Source organism: Notothenia rossii (assembly GCF_949606895.1).
Source record: "Notothenia rossii genome assembly, chromosome: 2".
NCBI classification, from domain to species: domain Eukaryota; kingdom Metazoa; phylum Chordata; class Actinopteri; order Perciformes; family Nototheniidae; genus Notothenia; species Notothenia rossii.
The window spans coordinates 27353168-27377529 of NC_136904.1; the positions used below are offsets into that span (position 1 = coordinate 27353168).

At 38.9% G+C, this 24362-nt stretch overlaps 2 protein-coding genes and 1 long non-coding RNA gene across 6 annotated transcripts in view; 1 reads left to right on the plus strand and 2 right to left on the minus strand.

The window, feature by feature from the left end:
• Window positions 1-223: 223 nt before the first annotated feature.
• LOC307030075 lies at window positions 224-9914 on the minus strand. 2 transcript variants are annotated; one of them, XR_013805521.1, is made up of 5 exons: window positions 9726-9914; window positions 8946-9025; window positions 2527-3769; window positions 1772-1819; window positions 224-1580 (listed from the first exon to the last, which is right to left on the minus strand). It is a non-coding gene; the product is annotated as an uncharacterized lncRNA (long non-coding RNA). The 2 variants fall into 2 exon arrangements; XR_013805522.1 differs by having other exon boundaries at window positions 224-1819.
• Window positions 4509-8140, minus strand: LOC307029843 (zinc finger MYM-type protein 1-like). Of its 3 annotated transcripts, none has more exons than XM_079665933.1 (4): window positions 7802-8140; window positions 7602-7703; window positions 7390-7476; window positions 4509-6943 (listed from the first exon to the last, which is right to left on the minus strand). In XM_079665933.1, exon 4 carries the CDS (start codon window positions 6338-6340, stop codon window positions 5150-5152), a length of 1191 nt encoding a protein of 396 aa, XP_079522059.1. In that variant the 5' UTR covers window positions 6341-6943; window positions 7390-7476; window positions 7602-7703; window positions 7802-8140; the 3' UTR covers window positions 4509-5149. The 3 variants fall into 3 exon arrangements, with proteins under 3 accessions (XP_079522059.1, XP_079522061.1, XP_079522060.1); XM_079665935.1 differs by having other exon boundaries at window positions 4509-6989; XM_079665934.1 differs by having other exon boundaries at window positions 7390-7703.
• Window positions 9915-10973: 1059 nt separating the features above from the next.
• trip4 (thyroid hormone receptor interactor 4) overlaps window positions 10974-24362 on the plus strand; it is a 75006-nt gene continuing 61617 nt past the window's right edge. Inside the window, exons 1-11 of the mRNA XM_079666952.1 lie at window positions 10974-11160; window positions 12815-12996; window positions 13207-13337; window positions 13531-13749; window positions 13850-13928; window positions 14026-14131; window positions 14299-14514; window positions 14604-14727; window positions 14948-15138; window positions 15251-15375; window positions 15539-15630. Of these exons, the coding sequence (XP_079523078.1) occupies window positions 11081-11160; window positions 12815-12996; window positions 13207-13337; window positions 13531-13749; window positions 13850-13928; window positions 14026-14131; window positions 14299-14514; window positions 14604-14727; window positions 14948-15138; window positions 15251-15375; window positions 15539-15630 (1545 nt within the window). The 5' untranslated portion in view covers window positions 10974-11080. The remainder of the gene's footprint in view (window positions 11161-12814; window positions 12997-13206; window positions 13338-13530; window positions 13750-13849; window positions 13929-14025; window positions 14132-14298; window positions 14515-14603; window positions 14728-14947; window positions 15139-15250; window positions 15376-15538; window positions 15631-24362) is intronic.

Sequence of the window (24362 nt, forward strand, 5' to 3'; positions counted from 1 at the left end):
TACCAGTCTGATATCGTTTTACAAAGATGACAAGAAGAGTGTAGATAGAGGAGAGAACCACTACAAGTCAGGACACGTAACTGCAGCCTAGATGAAGGTGTGCTTACCGGTGTTGTCAGGGCTAGCATGACGGACAAGGTTTATAGTGTCAGTGAGTAGTGATAGCAAGAGTACCGTTAACCTAGAGTTAATTTATTCACATTAATTCCCATCAAAAAATCTATTGTATGTGTCACATGAAATCTTTATTAGGCAAGGCAAGGCAAGTTTATTTATATAGCACTTTTCAACACAAGGCAATTCAAAGTGCTTTACAAAAAATAAAAGACATTAAGAAAATGGCATTTAAAATCAGTCATTAAAAAGAAAAGCTAATAAAATAAACATTAAAAGAAAAAATACATGGATAAAAGTTACAGTGCAGTCTAAGATATGAATAGTTCAATTAAAAGCAGCGACAAAAAGAAAAGTCTTCAGCCTGGATTTAAAAGTAGTAAGTTGCAGCGGACCTGCAGGTTTCTGGGAGTTTGTTCCAGATATTTGGAGCATAATAACCAAACGCTGCTTTACCATGTTTAGTTCTGACTCTGGGGACAGAAAGCTGACCAGTCCCTGAAGACCTGAGAGATCTGGATGGTTCATAATTTAGCAGGAGGTCAGAAATCCATTTTGGTCCTAAACCATTCAGTGCTTTATAAACAGCAGCAGTATTTTGAAATCTATTCTTTGACACACAGGAAGCCAGTGTAAAGACTTCAGAACAGGAGTGATGTGATCCACTTTCTTAGTGTTGGTAAGGACTCGAGCAGCGGTGTTCTGAATCAGCTGCAGCTTTCTAATAGATTTTTTAGTGAGACCTGTGAAGACACCATTGCAGTAGTGCAGTCTACTGAAGATAAAAGCATGGACAAGTTTTTCCAAATCCTGCTGTGACATTAGTCTTTTAATCCTAGATATGTTCTTTAGGTGATAGTAGGCTGATTTAGTAACTGTTTTAATGTGACTGTTGAAACCAATAACTAATTTAACCCGCTGACAAGAGAGCCCACCTCCGAAGATCGTGACTGGCTGAGGGACAGACTCGGGGGCAGGTTCTCAGGAATTTCTTGGCTTCTCTCCCCCGAGCCAGAAGAGGAACACTACAGCTTGGAAACACTTACTGTTCCTGAAATTATCCAATCTGTTGGGCATCAGGGACCTGAGGCAATTGTGGCAAGCATGGCATTGTCTGAAGAGCAACAGAGGGCAATTCAGGTGGCTACCACTGGTCAGCGAACCAACCCAAACTGGCATTTGTTCAGGAAAGGAAGGTTGACTGCCAGCAACTTTGGAGCTGTCCTGAGGTCAAAACGTGTGACTGCTTCCTTTATTGCCAGGGTGCTAGGGCAACAACAGGCCCTTGATGGTGTTTTGTCTGTACAGTGAGGGACTATGAATGAATGTGAGGGCGTCAGGGCATTCACCACTGCAACCCAGATGCAGGTCCATGAGTCAGGTTTGTGGCTCTCCCTATCAGGATTGTTGGGGGCATCTCCAGATGGTCTGGTAGGGTCTTCCGCTGTGCTCGAGGTAAAGTGTCCCTACGGAGCCAGGGAAATGACAATTAGTGAAGCATTGCAAATCAAGGGCTTCTGTGTCAGTAAGGAAGGAGAAACATTCAGCCTGCGTGAGGAACATCCTTACTGGCACCAAGTGCAAGGTCAGCTTCACCTCACTGCAAGGAAGAAGAAATAAAAAAATGGTGAATTGTTTTTAATTTACATTTACTCGCCTTTGCAATGTTGTGGTTGTTAGAGTGTTAGGTTTCCTGTCAGCTCGTCTGTTGGGAAGATATAAAATATTAGTTTCATGGAAGTCACACCGTCACATATAAGAGCATTAAGACATACAGTACATAGGCTAAAACAAAACATCTAAAGATATAACCTTGCACTTTGATAAGTCTCGTGAACATTTTCACTATTTTGACATTTTTATAGATGAAAATTGAACTAAAGAAATAAATGGTAGATTAATCCATATTGAAAATAGGTGTCAGCTGCTACAGTAATTATAATAGTTATATTTCTTAATTAATTAAGATAAGATATTACTGTATTGATCCCAATTTGGGAAATGTTTGTGTTGCAGCAGCATAGCAAGAAAAACAAAATATAAGTTATTATATATACAAAAGTATGTGAGGGATGGAATATTAAATTGAATATACATGTAAAATGTACATGTGATTTTACGTCCAAGAGAAGCTATGGAGCAGAGTTCTCTGCCAGCCAGAGGTGATTTGTTATTAGTTCAATATGTCAAACTGATTTCCCTGACTACAATCTTTAGTTACATGGTGAAACGTTATGCTGCTTGTACTAATTAGACTTATCATATAAGCCACGCAGGTTTTAATAGGATGTATTCATTATCTTTACTTATGTTGCGGTCTTTTCAGCAGCGCCATCTCTAAAACGGCGATACAGTCACTACCCATCATTTACATTTCACCGTGACATGGACAAAAATGTAACGTCAGCTTACCTCATGGCACGAATGCAGACTCTCCTTTGGAAAACATCGGCCGGGAAACGATAGAACAAGCACGTTTCATGCGAAGAACTGTGGCTGCAACCCGGAGCAAAGCAACAAACATTGCGTAGCTAACTAGTAGCGCTATCTTTAGCTAACGTTAGCTAATGAAACGAACTGTCGAGTAAAATTGGAAGACACTGGTAATTAATTATTCTATAATTTGTAAAACTACTGTGTTAAAAACGACTATTTCAAAAATACAGATTCTAATGGTCAGATATAGATATACAGATACTAAAGATAGGCAGGTACTTGCTTTCAAGCAGAACACAGGGGAAAACAAACTTAGCGGGAGTGTTTACGTGTTCGGCGTAATGACGTACAACGGCCTCGACAATTTCTGTAGTCCTATTCAGCCATTCGGTAACAACCATCGTTTTTCAGACACGTAAACTCTTAAAAAATCCCCAGTTGTGTCACTTCTGATGTATTTAATGTTGTAGAACAAAACCTGATTTATCTCTTAAATTTGTGTCAACCACAGAACTTATTTCGAGCTATTTTCCAAAACCCTATGGAAAAAATGCATTGCTTTTTGAGGAAGGAACCGGAAGTGCTAAAAATGCTAAATTACTTCCGGGTTTTCCGACGCGTCACTGCGGTTCTCTATTCAGTGTGGACGGATTGAGACAGCGTGGTGCCCAGAAAGCTGCAGAGACTTCAGGGAGAAACCTCCGTGTGATGGACGTCCTGTCTGTTGGTTTGGAGAGGACTGATGGAGGAGCCCATGCTGGGCAAAGCTGATACCAACTGCACAGGCCTAGTCTGTCACTTTATTTGACTAAATGTGTTTACTTTAATAGTTTTACACCTTCTGTCCATATGTGCTTTTTATTTAAAACATGTTTGATTAAGTTTTGGTTCACATTTCAATAAATTGTATTTGTATTTGCACTCCTTTTGTCCATTATTCTTACTGAAGATTGGCCCCATTTATTTGTGACGTTGCAAAGTCTGCGGTACAAGGCACAAGTGATGTGAAGCTCATAAAGCGAGGCAAATAGAAATAATATGCTGATGGAGTGTAGATGTGGAAATAGGTGCATTCGATCAGCTGACTGTTTTTACAATAAAAGTAGTTTCTTAGTGTACTGGTCTTAAAATCTCATAGCATCAGCTTTTAATTTTCCTCTTGGAGGTTCTTCTTGACCCTCAGAGGAGAAAATGTTGTGTCTTTCAGGCATGTCCTTTCCTAACAAAAATGACAGGAAACATATTATTGCAGAACAAGTGTGTTATTTATGAAAGCTGTAAATATAATTATTTTGTAATTGTAATGTTTTTTTTTTTATTTCAACAGTGAGCTACAAAGACAATCAGATTATGAATGAACAGTATGAAGTTCATCATCATTGAAATATATGTTATCAAAATAATATTGAACTGTTATCAAAACGTAGTGCAACTGTAGAAGCTTGCTCTGTTGTCTCACTGAAAGAATAACTTTTACCACGTTTTTTACAGACAATATTGAGAGACAAATAGTAGCAGTTCTCACTATGTGTTAAATATCTTTGCCTTTAATACATTAAATTAGAAAGCTGACAAAATCATATTGCTTGTTAACATCTAAATGTAACTTTTTGCATGGAAAAAACCCTCAACTTCACTGGTGTGTAGGCAGGGGCGGACCTAGCACATTTGGTGCCCTAGGCGAGCTTCACCACTGCGCCCCCCCCAAAAAAAATATCAAAACATCTTAACAGTTATACAGTAAAGTACTGCGGCTTTATTTATTACAAGCAAGAACAAGAGCTAAGAATAAATGTAAAGTGCACACTAAAGAATTAAAACAAATAAACAACTTAGCTAACAAACAATAATAATATCAATAACAAACAATAAAAGAATGTGCAAATTTGCTTTCAAAGAAAATTAAGAAGAAATGTAAAGTGCACACTAAAGAATTAAAACAAACAACTTAGCTAACAAACAATAATAATAATAACAATAACAAACAATAAAATAACGTGCACATTTGCTTTAAAATAAAATTATGTATTGTAAAATATGTTACACATGTCAAATAATCAAAATATAATATGCTAAATAAACAAACAAATACATAAAAATTACAAATTCACTTTGTCTCAAGAACTATTTACATTCCACTCCCTATCATCACACAAGGTTGGCCTACATATTAGCTCCTACTGGTTTCCATTTACAGTGCAATCCTTCTGGCCTTCCTCGCTGCAAAGTCATCAATCACATCATCATATGAAATCTGACCACCATGGTTAATACTGATTACAGCCAGACCACTGAGGCGTTCTTGAGCCATGGTGGACCTCAGGTATGTTTTCAAGAGTTTTAATTTGGAAAAACTCCTCTCGGCTGAAGCTACTGTTACTGGTAGCGTTGCACTGATCCGCAGAGCAATACACAACTTGGGATATATTTCGGTGAGCTGCTTTGTATGTATGAATTTCAACAACTCAAGAGTTGTCATGCTCTTTGATGGCAAGTCAGGTACATTTTCCAACTCCTGAGCCAGCTCCTTCCCATCCAAATCAGATTGCCCTCCATGGCTTAAGGTGTGTGCAAGTGCCTCTGCTTGCTTCATCAGCTCTTAGTGTGGCAGGTCTGGGAAGTTGTACAGAATGCCAAACTTGTCTTGCACATGTTCAAGAGTGGTAAACCTCTCCTTTTGTGCTGACACTGCAGCATCTACCACCACGTTAAAGAACGTTACCTCCAGATTTTGCAAAGCATTCCTCAATGGCTCATCAGGAGACTCATATGAGAAGTGCCTCTTTGTTGACTTCAGCCGCTTTTGCACAAGGACTGCATCCACATTCATGTCTTCACACATGTCCTTGGCTGATGTTTGTGCAGCCACAAAGCCTGTGGCTCTGAAGGATTTGAGAGCTTTTTCAGTCTTTTTCAGTAGACTTACTGCTACATCCACTTGCATTGTTTGGGACTGCAGGACTTTGCTCACCTGCTGAATTTGACTTAACATGTCATACCAGACCACTGTGCACAGTGAAAAGCGGAATGACCCCACTTCTTCTGCCAGAGACTGGGCTTCAATCCTGATGATTGGGTCTTTGGCCTGGTTTCTCACCTCAAGCAGTGCCTCTCTCACAGCTGCGGCTTCATATCGCAGAGGCTCCACAGCTTTCACTCTGCTCTCCCATCTGGTTTCTGACCACATTTTGAGTGAAAGGTTGACGTGTTTCTTGAGGATGGCCCATCTCTGTGTAGAGGCAGAAAACAGGCAGTATAGCTTCTGCACAATGCCAAAAAATGATATGGCATCTTTGGAGCTTTTGGCAGCATCAGCAATGACCAAATTGAGTGTATGTGCCCCACAAGGCACAAACAAAGCTCTTGGGTTCAACTGCAGTAGCCTGGCCTGTACTCCCTTGTTCTTCCCTCTCATATTTGCGCCGTTGTCATATGACTGTCCTCTGCAGTCATCAAAGGCAATCTGCAACTCCTCCAGCCTCTTCAAAATCAGGGCGGACAAACTTTCACCAGTGGACTCCTCTGCTACTAGGAATCCCATGAAGTGCTCTTTAATCTGGGGGTCTTCTTCCAGTGTCACAATTCTGATGACTACTGACAGCTGTTCAGTGTGGCTAACATCCGGGGTGCAATCTAAAATGAGGGAAAAGTACTTGCATTTCTTTATTTCTTGCACTATTGTTGATATAATCTTTCCACTGATGCATTCAATCAACTCATTCTGAATGGTTTTGCCCAAGTAGCTGTGGTGGGATGTTTGACTTTTAATCTTGTGGATGTGGTCTTTCATCACTGGGTCAAACTGCGCCAAAAGCTCAACCTCTTTCAAAAAGTTTCCATTTGAAGGAGAGTATTTCTGTCTTTCCTCTCAATGCCATATTTCGCCCTGCCAGAGACTGTACAATAGCAACCAGTCGTGTCAGCACTGCTCTCCACCGACTCTTCTCTGCCTCAAGGAGGGCCTGCTCTTGTTTGTCTATTGTTGTACCTTGTTTTAATCGAACTGCCAATTCTTTCCATGACGCCAAATTGTTCAGGTGTTCCGGACTATTTTCATGGCTGGTCAAAGCAGCACTTGCATTTTTCCAATCCGACAGTCCTGCATTTGTTAAATTAATTTGTTTTGGAGATAAAAGTTGACAACAAAAACAAAAAAGACTGTTCTTCTTTTTTGAATATGTCACCCAACTTCTTTTGATCCTTTCTCCATTTACTAAGGTCCTGCTGAAGTACTGGTGGTGGCAACTTCTCCCATCATCTCTCCTTGGGAAAATGAAATCAGGTGTTATCTGATATGGTCCTCTCCGAACAAACTCTGTCCTCATTGTGTCTGTGAGATGTGAAGGGCAGTCAGCAGGATCGGTTGGTAGTGGATCGTCTGTCTTTGCTGCATCTGGAGGGCATGTGAAGCACATTTTCTCACCTCATATTCACAATATCTTCACACACACACACACACACACACACACACACACACACACACACACACACACACACACACACACACACACACACACACACACACACACACACACACACACACACACACACACACACACACACACACACACACACACACACACACACACACACACACACACACACACACACACACACACACACACACACACACACACACACACACACACACACACACACACACACACACACACACACACACACACACACACACACACACACACACACACACACACAACCCCAATTCCAAAAAGGTTGGGACAGTGTGTAAAATGTAAATAAAAACAGAAAGCAATTATTTGAAAGCATGAGGACAATTAGGTTTATAGCTAAACATCTTTACATTCATAAGGCACACACCTGAGAAGAGTGTATGGGTGGAATCTGTGGTGCAATCAGGATGAGATGCAGCAGGCTGTTCTGACGTTCCTTGCAGTGGTTCTGGGCCTATACATATATAGAGAACACACAAGAGCAAATATATTGGCTGGATTAGAAATGGCACGACAGTCATTTTTACATTCAATTATTTATCATCACATCAGGAACATCTATTGACATATTGTACTCACCAGAACAAACAGACACAGTGGTCAGTGGCAGGGTGGAATCAGTGGTCATCTCATCAGGATGAGCAGCTTGCTGTTCTGACGTTCCTTCATGTGGTTCTAGGTCTATAAATATAGAAAGAACACACAAGAGCAAATATATTGACTGGATTTCACATTCAATTATTTATCATCAGGAACATCTATTGACACATTGCACTCACCTGAGGAAGCCGGCACAGCTGAGGTGCATGGCGGTTCCTTGTCAACTGATGCAGCAGATGGTCCCAGATATTTTAAAAGTGAATCTAAAATGATATAACAAAATGTGTATTATCAACATTGAATCATTTCCATTTGTTAAATGTAGCTATTATTTAGTTAGTAAGCATTAGGACAGCCTGACAGGTCTGATTCAACTAATCAAGAGCTATGCCTATCTTATTAGAACAGTTGAATCAGGTGTGTTAGTTCTGGGTTGGAACGAAAACATTCAACAGGACTGGAGTTGAGAACCACTGAGCTAGTTAGCTAACGTTAGCGCACATTATGACAGGGTTGAATTTGGCAAATGATTGACTCGGATAGTCAATGTGCTTTCTGAGGTAAACTTAACGTTAGCTAACGTTACCAACTAACTAACATTCCACCACACTGGCTAGCTCGCTACACCAAAACTAACACTGTTTTTATTACTAATATTTCTATTTCATGACACAAAGAAAATAGCCTTATGACAGTTTCGACTGAATGGCAATAACAAACGCTGGCTAGCTAACGTTGGCTTGGCTAACTAGCAAGATTACATGATCCATTCGCTAATGTTGACAATACAATCAAAATTGCATACCTTTCACCTTGGCACTTTTCTCTTCTTCTTCTTTTCTTCTGTTTTTATACTGCGCCCCAGATGGCTTTTGCCTCTTCATAGTTCTCTAACGTTAGTCTTTCTTTCCTCAACGCTCAATTTGATAAACACTTGACCGATACCCATCAATGCACAGCGCTCTAGCATGTTCTGACTGTGAACACCTAAAGCCGAGGCTCTCCGACCGACCGTTTTAGATTTTTGGCTCATTTTCCCTTATGTTAGAATTTTTTTTTTATTTAAGAATAATGGTTGCAGATATAGAGGGGGGGCGCCAAAACTGCGCCAAGCAAAAAAATAAATAAAAAAAAATAAATAAATTGTTGCAATTTTTGGCGCCCCCCTCTGGGTGGCGCTCTAGGCAACCGCCTATATTGCCTGTAGGAAGCTCCGCCCCTGTGTGTAGGTGATCTAGTATTGTTTAATGGAATGTATATCAGTGTATTAAAGTCAATACTTTCTTGATTCTTTGTACAGTATGAAAAAAATAGTATTTGTACCTGTGCTGAAGTTCACTGCTGTGAGGAGTCGAGTTCTGTCTCTCACTCTCTGGTCCAGCCTGTCTGCATCACCTGGACACCTAAACAAACAGATATATATGTAAAGTACCATGTGTACAAACAATATAACTGATTCTCTTCTGATGAAAATGTTGGATTGTGTATTGTCCGAGTCAGGGTCCTTTTTATTTTACTGTAACTTTGGAAGTTGTGTTACCAATGCTTACTTTTTTACCAATTTGGTAATGCAATTCATAAAAACAAGGTTTGGGTTTGTTCTTCAGATGACTGTGATGTTAACGTGTAAGCTCAATAATTAACTCCAGCTCAACCAACCATATTGTAATATCTAAGTAATCATCTTGAAATATGACATTAATAATTGTAATATACACACACATCTTGTTGTGAGGTTGATTTCACATACACTATTTCGACATTAGCTTGTCTACATACTTGAGCATAGCCAATTTAAATTAACCTTAGTGATGCATCCAGTTCCTACCTACATAATAATCATCTCTCTAAGTTACAAGGATGACCTTATTTTATCAACCTCAAACAGAAGCCGTTTGTTGTACAGTATTATCCCACTTAACACTTGTCTATTTCGTTTTAACCTTTATAAATATAGTCTGAGATTTTAACTTGGAGGCTACTATTAGCATCGTTAGCACCGATGTAGCTACCACTCGCTTACACGCTAACCCAAGCCGTAACATTAATTACGTAGCTGATTAAAATCATTAACACATAAATAAGTACTCGAATTTCACTTACCGCAAAACCGCATTCATGCACCGTCTGTTTCAACCGCAGAGCGAGTCACAATAGTCCGATATATAAGTATGAAGAACAAACAAACACGACCGGGGGCAAGTTGTGTTCCCTGGATGAGCTGAACAGGCAGAGTGCCTGTAGCTTCACGGAGCATCTAGCAGAGAGACAAGAAGCTAACAGCAGCAGTAACTTCACAGAGCCGTCACTCAATGTGACCACGCCCTAATTTATGCAAAAACTTTAAGACCTAATATAAATAAAAGGGTCGTGTTAGAAAAAAATTCACTCACAGATCCATAATCATGAAAGTGGAATGTAACTATATTCATAATAATATTTATTGCATCCATGGGTAGAAACATGTTTTTTTCTGCTGTAAAATTGGGCATTTTAACATGGGGGTCTATGGAAATTGCTCCTTTCTGCAGTCAGTCCCTATCGGACAATATATGAACTGCAGTGTGTGCCACTTCCGTATTGGCGTCCCGACTCTTCCACAGAGTTGGCCGCTTGTTTCCAACACAATAAATAAGGATATGGCTATTTAGTAAACACCACCTTATATAATAATATATATATATATTATTATTTACTTTGGTAAATAATGTTTTTTTTAAAGTTATAACTGAAGTTACCTGCATTTATTTACAAGTTACACATTTTTTATTTACAAGTTACAAAACTGCCATCTAGTGTCTGACCTTAACAGGTACACCCAATTATACGTTATCATATATATCCACTTATATATATATATATTATATATATATATATATATATATATATATATATATATATATAATATATAAAAATGTGAAAAGCTGAGTGTAACTTAAAATTAATATATATTTTTTTAATTTCATTTGTATTGATCACATATTAAAGAATTGTGCACAGAATACATTAGGCAAAAAATGAAATCCAATATACACATACAAAATAAATAGGAAAACAATGATATATTATATTTTATTAAAAAAACTAAAACATGTATTTTGTTAATTATTAGGCATACATAATAACAAAAGAAAAACAAAATAAGGAGAACCTAAAAAAATATATTTCAAAGAAAATTCCTCAAGCATTTATTTATAATTCATTTATTTGGGTGATTATTTCATGTAATAGATTCAACACAACAGCTCATTATTGATGTTTGATACATCATACTAGTTGAGAGGAACTTTAACCCAGCACGGGTTTCTTTCCCCGGAAGAAATTAACTGCTGCCACGCACTTACTTTCAATGTGTGCGCCTCTGTTATGTCGTCGACTGGAAACACACAGTCAGTTTGTGTTTGACAAGCCACCGCAACTTTGGTGTGAGCTTTGACTGTAAAGTATTTCAGTTAAAGATGTCGGAGGCATTGTTGCAGTGGTGTGTGAACCAGCTACACCACAAGTTCGGGCTGGAGGCATGTGAAGACATCGTCCAGTAAGTTATGCTGGTTAGAATACTCTGTTAAAGACTGACAGGCAACCAGCTAGCATCTGTCCGGAGTCCGAGATGAAATGCCAGCTAGCTTGCTAGTGCTGTTTTACCTTTGCTTTTTGATAACATACAATGTGTTGTCAGGGGCTTATCCAAAGTTATATGTGTATTAAATACATCTACCGCTTTCCTTTGATACATTTGAGCCTACAGCTGTTACAGTAGCCGGTAAAGAGTTTGACAGGTGTATAAGCTATCTGTTGGCTAGCGGATAACCGGTGCTTACATTCACTACCTTATCTGGCTTTATTTAATATAAATCACATTTTCAAGAGAAGCTTGTTTTAGGTTGGATATCTGACAGACATTCACCAGCGTCTTCTTCCTCAGTTCCAGAGCAGTCATGTGTTTTTTATTTGTATTTTCCTAGTTCATGTTCAAAAGGTATATTGTTTTCCTTGTAAAGAAAACATGAGTCAGAAACAGAATCAGAATATTTGTAACTTTTGCCTTTGTTACAGCAAGTATAGAGCCAAAGACAGCTTCATAATAACCAAAAAACATGCATAAACAATATTAAAGATTACAAAAATTACACAATTCACAAAATACACATTTTGTAACAGGATGTCGTAATTGCATTTGTTTAAAAATGTTTATGAATTGAACATTATAATTATAATGTATATTTATTTATAGATGTCGCAATTGTACAAAGCTTTGACAGTAGCCTACTGTATGTCATCATGGTCATGCTAATAAAGCTATTTGAATTTAATTGAACAGTAAGCTCACATCAGAGCCCTCGCTTTTTAACGTCTATGTTTTTAACAGAGGGTTTCAAGGTTCAAGGTTCTTTATTTGTCAAACGAACATAGCTACAGTGTAGTTTTGTCGATTAAAATCTTGTGTCACAGGCTTCTCCAACACAAAACACAGATAAACAGAAAAATATAGTGATAGTAAATAGTAAATACAAGAAGAAAAATTGTTTAAAAAAGTGAAATAGTGCAATAAGAGTCTTTGCAAGTCATTGAAATATGATATATTAGGTAAATAGATAAATCATTTTAAAGTAGTTTCACTAAGGGAGCAACAATAATAAAATACTATCCCATGTTAGTGAACAATATTGAAAACATTTGTATAATAAATAAGTCTTATGTGACAAACCTCATTTCATGACTGATAATACAAAAATAAATAGTTTTATTTATTTTTAAAATAGCTTTCAAATCATGTCAAATCCCAGTGGCTCCAAATTCATACCAGGTATTATTACTACAGTAGGACACACCTTTTTTATTTGAACTTTAGTTCTACTTTTAAATATCTTTTCTTCAATATTTTAATTTTAAAAAAGGGTTGTATTTGAATACTTGTTGATTTCTAACAATAGCTTGTGCACACATGACTCCAAATCAATGCATCATTGTATTACTACAGTAGACACGGAGCACACAACCATTTTTTTTATTTCTAGCTTTTATACCAGCGAATGAGCTGATGAACCCAAGTCAATGTGGAATTGTATATCAGTACTTTTAAAAAGTAGTGTACACTTACTGAATATCTTCAATAGCTTCCATATAACATGACCTAAATACCCAATAAATGTTATTACATTAAATGGTAATTGTTTTATCCTGCTGTTTAGATATGTTCTATCCATCGAAAACGCTGAGGAGATTAAGGATTATATGGGAGACCTCCTGCAGGGCACAGATGGGAGGAAAGGACTGTTCATAGATGAGTTCGTCAGCAGATGGATGAAGACTCAGAGACAGACCACAGATAGCTCAAGTCTTTTCCATCTCAAGGAACCTTTATCATCTCCAGGTAGGCCCAAAAGTTGGATGTCTTTCATCTATTTTGATGTTTATTGTACATAAATCTTCTCCAATGCTAAACAACCTTCTATGGAACTCTCTAATACTATTTACTCTACTAATCGTTGTAAATAATGAATAATACTTTTACGAATGAAAATATATTAACTGGGATATTACATTTCAAACATGCTATCTGTAATTTGCTCTACTTTCCTAGATTCACAGGACATGAGCAAAGACTCCCTGAAAAAGTCTAAACGCAAGGGCCGTAACAAACAGGAAGTAATGGCTGTGAGCCAATCAGAGCCTGAGCCAGAGGCAGTGAAAACCCCCATTGATCTGATGAGGGTGAGTTCACACAACCCTAAGTATTTGTTATTTGAATCCCTACTTTATGATGTCATTTTCCTAGTTTGAGTTAAAAAACGACATACGACATTTGTAAAGGTTCCATTTCCTTTTTGATGTTGTGTTAATTTGTCCACCCCATCTATTTATTTGATCTAATTTTGTTTCCTCTTCTCATTTCTTTTGACATCAGGCCCAGGGAAACACAAGTTCATCCTCAACAAAGAAGAAGAGTAAGTTTGTCAATCTCTATGCTAAAGAGGGGCAAGACAAGATGTCCATCTTGTTCCCAGGTCGACATGCTTGTGAGTGCCTCGCCCAAAAGCACAATCTTATCAATAACTGCATCAGCTGTGGTCGCATCGTATGTGACCAAGAGGGCTCTGGACCCTGCCTCTTCTGTGGAAGCCTGGTATGTATAGGTCCTTCGATTTATATATATATATATATATATCTTATTCATTTATTTTTTGAGGTACTCGTGTTGCTTAAAGCACTTTTTTCTGATTCAGGTGTGCACAAGAGAGGAGCAGGAGATCCTGCAACGAGACTCCAACAAAAGCCAGAAGCTAAGAAAGAAGCTTATGGGAGGTAAGAGACAAAAATAGTCTGTATTATTAAATAATAAACATCTGTGAAACAATGACGTGGATTAATGCTTTACATTAGTTTTTTTAATTGGTGACAGATGGTGGAGAAAGAGATTATCTTCCAAACAAAGAGGCCAAGATGAAGGCTGGCTTGGAAAAAGCTGTCCAGCACAAGGACAAACTGCTGGAATATGATAAGAACAGGTATTATAAACACTAAATCAAGGAAATAACTTCACAGTAATAGACGTGTTTACTGTTTGTTGTGCAATGTCCACACTTTAAATGGAGATATCAATTACTACAGAATGTAATCAGGAAACTTGCTGATAAAACTAAATTATGTATGTATTGTCCCTTTTAAACTCCAGTGTGAAGAGAACACAGGTTCTGGATGATGAGTCGGATTACTTTGCCACTGAATCCAATCAGTGGTTGTCACCCAATGAGAGAGAAAAGCTGAGGAAGAAGGAAGAGGAGCTGAGAGACCTTCGCCATGCCTCTCGCAAGGATAGGAAGATCACGCTGGACTTTGCTGGTAGAAAAGTGCTTGATGAAGGAAACAACCTCAACGACTACTACGACAAGTAAGAGGATCTCACACCCGTTGAGTCAAGGTTGCAATGATAGATTTTTCATCGCACTAAACTCCTCATCCTTGTGACATGCAAATTAGGTTGGATGAGACCCTCAGGGCTATGAGCGACTCTCCTTCAAAATCCCCAATGTTTTCGAGACAAGGTGGAAGGCAGACCCTCGGAGACCTGGTCAACCCCAACATAATGCAAGCTGCACCTGAGGTAGGTCATTTCTGCCATTTTGACTGGGAACAACAGTGGAAATTGTATACCTCTCCATATCAAAATATCTCTTCGTTCGACAAGTGTGACAATATACAATTTCATTAGAACATGAGATAAATGGATTGAAATCAACAGCTGTTTATCATACATGCGGCCTATGTCAGCATAGTCCTTTATCTACCATTAAAATGGCTCTGAAAATGAATAAACTTTCCAGTGGGTGGATGTCGGAGGCAGTGAAAGCTACAAGAAAAACACAAAGCAGGGAAAGAGCTCGGCGGAGGAAAAGGGAGAAGATCGTCAAAAGCTGAGGCTCCAAGACAAGGACCTGCAGGAGATGGCTGACGGGGGCTGGTGCCTGAGCATGCACCAACCGTGGGCCACACTGCTGGTCAGAGGCATCAAGAGGTAAGCAGCAAAGGAAAGATGAAACAAAACGCAGTGCTAATAGAGTTTAAAACTCTTATGGAGAAGTGTTTTCCTTTAGGCTGAGGTTACATTTCATTTTGTGTGTGTGCAGGGTCGAGGGGCGGACTTGGTACTCATCCCATCGGGGGCGTCTTTGGATTGCTGCTGCAGCCAAGCAGCCGGCTCCACAGGAGATTGCTGAGGTGGAAGCCATGTACCGCCACATCTACAAGCAAGGTAACACATACTGTACACAGTGAATCAAGAACAAGACTGTAAATACTGGAAGTGATTTGCTACAAGATGTACATAACTTTTATTGAAGTGCACACATCTTGGAAATCAACCACTTGGTCGCAGTGTGTTAGGGGATCCTTGATTGCTCTTGTTTTCTGTGCAGATCCAAGGTTTCCTAAAGACTACCCCACCGGCTGCCTGTTGGGATGCGTCAATATGACGGACTGCCTCTCTCAGGAGACGTTCAGAGAACAGGTCAGTGAAACATTACATCATACTAGAATTATAGGTTTAGTTCAGTACTATTTTTTTTTTTAAGGAAGTCAGACACGCATAACTGAATTTAATTGCTGAACAAGGCAGGGATGCGTGTGATAGGAAGTCTTGTTATAACCCATAGAAGGCAGTGATGGACAGAAAGAAAAGCTATACAAAATCGCAAGATGTTTTTGAAAGGTTGAAATGTGACTTGGAAGATTTCATTTTGGCCGACCCTTGACACTGTTGCTGATTTTATTGTTGTTTGCTGTTGACCACTTGAACTCTTTTCATTGTCTTCCTTCTTTTAGTTTGTATCTGTCTCTCTGCCCTAGAGGCTATAAATCACCCCAAGTTTAGTCCCATCATGTAATACTTTTTGATATGTCAGGATTTGCATGAACATAATCATGGACATTTTAACACACAGTTACAAATACAGACCTGTTGGTTTGTGCATTGTAATTCTATAGACATCCAGAGGCCTATTTCATCTAAAATAACAAAATATAGGGCAATATACACATAGACAAACACTTTTTTTTATCCAGGGTGAAGACATGAACTCAACTGTGACTGAGTTTAAATCATTGTAATTTGTGTGGTTAATGCCAGAAAATCGTTTTAGTTTTATGTATTAAATTAATCATAATTTCTCCTACACAGTCTTTGCATATCTTAGAAATGATCCTGAGAAACTGTGTATTTCTCTGAGTTGACCATACATTCTAACTAAAGAATGCTGCAGTAGCCTCTCCTACCAGAAGAGGCCAGGCTGCACCTTTTCACCAGCATCTCTGCCAGATTACAGTATTTCCCACTAGAGGCAGTATTCACCAGAGGAAAATCCACTGAAACACGATCCCTCATTATACCACTTACATCCAACCAAAATGGTTTACTTATACACATCACATTTGCATCAGCCTTTTATGTTGATTCAGCCGCTATTTTTATTAAAAAAAGGCGTGTTTTGAATCACAGTCACAAGAGACATTTATAGCAAAGAGCAGCCTGCCATTACAAATAAAACAAATGGTAGTGGCTCCTCTCAAGCATTTCATTTTATGTCTTCCATGAACACCACCCTTAACCAGATTTTTACGAGGTCTCTGGTTTGACTCTGACTCTGTGATGTGGCAAAGCATGTAGGTGCTTCATAGGCAGTCACTGCTGCTTTTTTTTGGACTCATAAAATGTTTACTTGAGCTTTTAAACCCAAATTGATTTAATTAATTGCAGTTTTACCAAGTATAAACTGGAATAAACATCCCACTTCCCATTAAGTCATCATGTGTATACAGTCACTCCCCTATGTGATGTCAATGGAACAACACCTTTGCTTAATTACATTGCCATCCATGTCTTGCCTGATTTCCCTCTGGCTATGGGAGAGACTTCTCTTTCTGAGGCCCACTGATCCCCTCCTCTTACAGTATAGTTCAGTTAATTATATGTTGTTATTATTACCATAAATACTTATATTGTCAAAATCACAATAGCCAACTATTTATTTATACATATATTTTAGGCAAACATCTCTTAAAAGATACACAATCGTATTTGATAAGGTGTCTGATATTTCTCATAGTGGTCATATCACACAGAAGCATACACGTATACATATCAGAAATTATATATAAACAGGGAAATGAAAAAATACAAAATATACTCTAACCCGTCAAAGCTCCATATTTCCTCTCACATGTACACACACACACACACACACACACACACACACACACACACACACACACACACACACACACACACACACACACACACATTAATATTCAATCATGAGACATTGAGATACTGGAACAAATCACATATGGAAATTGTCTTCCGTCGTGATTAAAAGAAAACGAACCATGAAAAAAGCCTTTTTGGATGTATTTGTGGATCCATGCATCTCTGCACACACATTTTAACATATGTCTTTCTGCATAAAAGACAGTTATGTTATTTCTGTGTTTGGGTAAAAAAAAAATGGCTTGAAAACTGTGTGTTGCTACATGGTTTGCATTCTGACTGCTGGGACCTGTAAATCTAAGGGCTTTCCCCTTTTGTACTCTGTCCTCATTCTCTCCTCCACCACTCATTCCACCCAGGGCTGTAAAATCATGTTTGCAGGCTGTGTGACTGCCCTTTCATCCTGTGAAAGGGTATGTGTGTGCGTTTGTGTGTGTGTCCACTTGCACAGAGCAGCCATAAATAACACCCCCACCCAACACAAGGCCCCTCAGAAAAAAAGAAAGAAAGGCAGATGTAGAAAATAGTGAAGCAACCAGAGACGAACAACAGCACCAAATGCCTGATGATGGTACTGAACAGTTGCTTATTCCAGTCACTGTTTTGAAAAAAAAGAACAGACTATTAGCTGTTTAGAATTGTAAGCTTGCTTCCTTTCATGTAAGCTACATAGTGCACCTAGTGTGAGTGCATAGTAGCGCACAGGGCTGGGTGAGTGGGTGAGGTGTAGGATTTACTGTCCTGTGCTGGCAGTTGTGGGTGGTTAAAAGGGGGGGGGGGGGGGGGGGGGGGGTGAAGGACAGACAGCCATTATTCTTCAAGCTCTTCTAAAGCTGCCCCTAGCGATGTATGAAATATTTAGAGAAAGTGGAATGTGGGTGGATCGGGAGAGCTTGAGAGAAACAGTATTCACGCAGTAAATGCAGTAAATATTTGACTATCACTGATCCAGTGTGATAGAAGTCATTGCCCTGTTGGGGCGCTGTTGTACAAAGCAGCGCCACAAAGCTGCTGAGGGACAGTGTAGAAAGACCACCCCAGGCTGAGCATGATTTCCATCTGCTTGACTTGGACCAATTCTTTCCCTCATTAGAAACTGACTGGTGTATTGATCCATTCTCCTCATAATCTCTCACTCGTCCCAACTCCCCAACCCCCCACTCTCTTGGTAATTGGCCAGCCATTATGATCCGTGTGCTGTCTCTCCAACCCTACCCCCCAGTCTCTGAGCAATGGGTGGAGACGTACGCCTGGCCTGCCGACTGCAGAAGTAAGTAGTGTGGGGGGTTGGGAGAAAGATAGGTATGTAGCAAATTAAAAGATGTGAGGTTTTCCTGAAAGAGGCAGAGTGAGATAATATTAAAAAGGATAAGCAGAGAGCTCTGGTCAAGGGTGGTAGATTTGCTCCGGATAATTTACTTCTCACATACAAATGACACGTCAAATAAAGCATCACTGTGTTTTGAGTGCAGCATTTATCTACACATGCACTGAGCCATTATCCTTCTTTATATTGGTAAATATATATATAATATATATATAGGCAAATGCACATCGTACCCCATACAGAGCTAAAATCGCACCATCAACCTCCTCCTGTGGTGAAAACATTGATTGGATCAATCTACACTCTAAATAAGGGGCTCATTTATTTTTATTTTGCAAAGACCATATGACCAGCAGCAGAGCTACATGTCTTATTGAACATAAGTCAGAAAAGGTCTAGTCTTTGAACAGACATGCTGAGCGCAACACCAGGAACTGTCTAGCGCTGTATTGATTCAAACAAATTGACTTAAAGGGTAAGAAAGCAATGGGAGTGTGTGTGATCCGTACCTACATGGATTTCCTGATGATGAAATGTTGACATAGTAATGCAATCTGGAACATTCAGAGAGGTTTTGGAACAGTAATGCAGCCTAATGTTTGACAGATAAGCATGTTGTATTTACATCCTGTCTTGAAGGCTGACGTATAGCAGTTCCCCTGACACCTACGCACACCAGACAGACATATGTTTGAGACATGGCTTGTTCTGGATGGTTTATACAGTAGCTGTGGTTCCAAGCTGTTCTAGATGTTTGTTTCACATTTTCTGGAACAAAAACACAGATCATATTTTATTTCACAAAAGAAAAATCACAGCTAAGAAATGTGCAAAAGGGCTTTTCTCTTTAGACATTTGCACATCTCGCAGTGAGAGAAGCACATTTGTAAATAATGAAATCAATGATGGCTGGATTTCATTTGATTGTATCACTTTTAGGGTCCTGTTATTGTGCATGCTGGCTCACTGTCCCAGAACTGCGCTATTTCTAACATAAATTATGAAATCAATACAAAACTACTGACATTAAAATAGTATTATAACTACACAAGTTAATACAACTCGCACAATAAGTACAAGAATCTTCCAATAAACTTTTTTGACAGTGAAGGCAAGTTTTTCCGCATTCATTGAGCCTTCAACAACTGTGTCTTCATATGCGTACAGTATATGTATGCAACAGTATCATCTGAATACATTATGCCCGAGTAACATCATCTACATAAAATAAACATATGTAATGGTTTGATCTGCCTACAATATAATATGTAGCAGTATCATCTGCATACAGTATTTGTATATGAGAGTATCATCCTCATACAGTAACAGTATCGTCTTTATACGGTTTATGTTTAGAGCAGTATTATGTGCATATAGTATATGTATTCATATTTGTAGTGAATGAATGCAACAGTATTCTCTTCATACAGTGTAAATGATAACTCTAACATTGTCCAGTCTGGATTGGATATGCCCTTGAACATAACAGGGTTGCTGAGTCATTAAATGTTTCTTTCACATTCCAAACTGCATTGGTTGGAGAGTTGTCGCCCTGTGTCTGCTCTTACTAGTATTTCAGTCTCTCCATCTGCATTGATTCGTGCTCAGACGCCTATGTTTTACTTCTATCTCTTTAACCTTCGGTATTAAACCATTCCTTGATATTGATCTTCATTGTATCATTCAGCTTCTTTATGAGTTTATATTTAACCTCAATAATGCAGTATATAATGTACTTAGACTGCAGCAAAGTTGATGTACACGCACATGTCAGATAACTGAAACCACAGGCCTGTAGCCTATCACATAGCTGCAAGCTTAGCCACTTATCTGTTAAAAGAAGTGCTGGTTTCTGTGGAATTCCATTTGTGCTAGCTCTCCCTCTGACCTCCAGAGTGGAGCTTCCGTGCCTGTTAGGCCGGCTGGAAGCTCGGACTGATGCCTGCGTTTCCTTGTGTGGTAATGTGATATTTATATGCTGAAAGTCTTCCTGCCAGCATGACACACACACACACGCACGCACGCGCATTCTCAAAGTATATATTGGATGCATTCCAAAGGAAGGAGGCTATTTTTCTTCTCTGTAACATTGCGTGAATCCATAGCAGTGGCTGCTTCCCTCTTTTCCTGCTCCCTTCCCCCTCTATCATTCCATCTTCTTATTTCCCCCCACTTTCTCTCTAACAGTATGTTCTACAGTTCAGGGCTGTGAAATGGTATGTGTTCCTGGAGAAGTCCCATTATGCTCAGTGAACAGACATGCACACTTAGATTCAACTATGCATCGTTCTCTCTGCTATCTCCTTCTGCACAACCCTCAGTCACACATTCCTCCCCTTCCTCCCTTTTCCTTGCTGGGCAGTTTGGCATGACAGAGAGGTCAGACATCATGTGATTCTGCAGTGGTGTGTAGGATGCATTCAGCCCAGAGTCCCCAGGCTCTGGATGACAACCAACCAAACCTCAGTCACAGGTTTTTCAACAGCATGAAAAATACATAGAACCATCTGCCAGATTTGAAATGGCCTACTACACTTCCATCCTTTGACCACTTCATCGAATGACACACAGTTCCCGCCGTTTGGGTAACAGTGAAGCCTCTTTTACTATCTGTCCTCCATTTTGATCTGCTCATTAAACAGGACTTGTTTCTCCTGCTGTATGCTGATCACAGGATCTTGTAGCAAAGAAAAAGGCAACACGAGTAATATCTGACAGTTTGCTTTGATGGTCTAAAAAGACAGCAGTGTTGATGAAAATAAGTAAGAATCAAAGGGAGGTGACTGAATACTAATCTGTATGAAGTGTTATCCTGAATGCCAAACGGGTTCAAATCATCTTTCTTTATTCGAAAAATGCAATCGTTATTGGTCTTTTAAATCAGACCTATTAAATGTATGACTTATTTCTAAGCTGTAAAATATTTTTTGTCTCATTGTCAAAGTCATTATGCAATCAATACAGTTCTTTGGAAAATTAACAGGAAAGCCCTCAAAGCACTATTACTATGAGTTTGAATAACACTATTGACTATAACAATAAAGGTACAACAATATATGAATTAACCAATTTGGTTTTTGTTAGTGTTGCATTGAAGAAATTAAATATCAATAATAGGAATCTGATGTACAAGATATACAAACTCATTAGTTTATAGTCATTAGCCTCTCAAGCCCCACGGACCCGCCAAAGGGGCTGAAATCACAACATCTGCAAGCAAATGTGTCTGAGGGCTTCTTAAGATTTAATAAACTATGAATGTTTCATATCTATGTAACAGGAAGAAACTCAGCTAACTTATCTTTTTTTTTTTTAAACCTCAAAGCTAACGCTGAGCCTCTGAATTAGCCACGGGGAAACAAATATTAAGGCAAATATTAAGGCACAGAACTCTAGCTATACCAATCTATATACTTATTGGATCTGCACAAACAATCTTAGATAACATCCTGAGATTCCACAGATTATAGAAATATAAGGATCATCACTGAGCGATCAGAACTCGTGACAGGGGAAACAAATACAGACAACACACGAGTAGCTTTAGGTAGCAAAACACGGAGATATGCTTACCTTATATGTTATTCTGGTCAAAAGTCGTGTTCAATGGCATTAAAACGAGAAAAAATGCGGCTGAAGGTTAATCCATAGGTTATAGCAATGTGTCTGTCACTTTGAAAACATTATTGATAATCCATAACTCAATTTTTATGCAAAAATCGGAGTAGAAAAATTAGATGCTAATGGTAGCCACCAGAGGCTAGCGCAGCTCCCGGTTTTTCTACGCGTCAGTATCACTCCTTAGCTGGTCATCTGTGTGTGTATGTGGAACTTTCGCTCAATTCCATTGGTTCTGACGGTTAGAAAGAGATGTCAATCATCAAAATCGACCAAGGGGGGCCAGAGATATGGAAAACCCACCCAAATGACCCAAGAAGTGTTTTTTTTTTGCTAAATCTCTCTAAAAAGGTCAAATGTCACTTGTTTTGCATCAATCTTGATACAGGGTACTTATTATATGTTGTACTCTGGATTCCTAAAGCTTTTAGTCTACCTTACCATCATCCAAGGGTAGTTTTCACTATAAGTAAAAAATAATCTTTGGACGGACACTATAATTTACAGTTTTTTACTATGTTCAATCTGAATTTTCTTTAAAATAAAAAGATCTATATTGATTCTGACTTTTCTACATCCAACTCACAGGTTTATCATTACTTTGAGAAAAAAGATTATTAATGTTCCCCTTTTAGAAGGGAAGATATGGTCATTTGTTCTGGGAATGTCATTTTCGAGCCTGAGACCTGAAAAACAGGCTTGGGGCCTAACAGGTTAGGATAAATTATGTGTTCTTATTTCTTTTAATTTAATTATGATGCATTCACTTACATCAGTATTTATATAGATGGAATTCCTAAGGCTTTAATTCTACCATCATTTACACCACATATGAAAGAAGAAGAAGTGATTCCCATGAGAAAAAAACTATTTACTATACCAATATTTCCTTTGACATGTGTTAACCTGTGTGAAACGAGCTTCCCCGCTATCGGAATTTCAAAGCAGTAGTTGTTTCCTAAATTGTTAGCTTACTTGAATTGTTGATAAAACACATTTGACCTTCCATATACTACTTAATGTGCTGAGGGAGGATATAAAGAAAATCATAGGATTTAAATCAAGTCAATGAACTGGAACCATTCCTGCCCAACCTTTAAAAGCCTGTGATTTTGTGGTTAAAAATATGTTGAGCTGTAGCTGTTTTTGTATAGGCATGTTAACAATTTGTTGTCCCAGCAGATGTAACAGGAACAGCCTTTTTATCTTGTTTTTAGTTTGTAAAACAGTCATCTGGTTCTTACTTTCTGCTCTTTTTAAAATAATGGCCATTTCTGTATTAAACAATGTTTGGATAAAGCTGGAAAAGAAAAGACCTCCTGTAGATTTTGATGTGGGGATCTATTTAGCGCCTTGCCACAGGCAATCTCCAACCCCCCTCAATAAGCTTTAATGAAGCAAAGAATAAATATGTTTGACATTTATCTCCCATCTCCACATCTGGTGTTTGTTGTTAATGCCCCAACATGGCTCCTCATGAGGCTATAGTGTCTGTGCCAGTTCTCTGCTTGGAATGAGGAAGTGAATGAAGGTTGTGTGCTGCAGTCAGTAAGTACTTTGCTCAATGTCAGTGGGTGACCGTGTTTCCCTGCTATGGTGCTACTCGGTGTTGGCTCTCAATTTGATCATTATTCTTAACGCCTGTTCCATCCAGTTGTGAGAACACGCATTACTTCACTCATTACGTCTAGCTGCTTTTGAGTGTTTCTGCCAGCATTCCTCAGGCATGCCTTAGCAATTGCTTTGTCACACTAGACTGTGTGTGTTCATTTGAGAAGAGATCTTTATCCAGCCAATCCCTAACCCAGCAGCAGTATAACCACAAGTATCTCTCTTAAAGAGGGAGAAGCAGAGAGCGAGAGACTCTCTGCCACTGCAGGGTCAGAGATTACAAACTCAATTGTACTCTGCTGGATGACATGTCTGCTCAGCAACTTCCTGCTTGCGACATCAGAGGAGAGGAAAGTATGGAAAAAGGGTGAGGCGAGGGAGGCAGTCCATGCTTCCAGTGCAGTTAATCTTTTCTCTTTTT

Excerpts from the sequence above, each read along its gene's own strand:
- LOC307029843 (XM_079665933.1), bottom strand. The coding sequence starts at position 6,340 with ATGAAAGACCACATCCACAAGATTAAAAGTCAAACATCCCACCACAGC.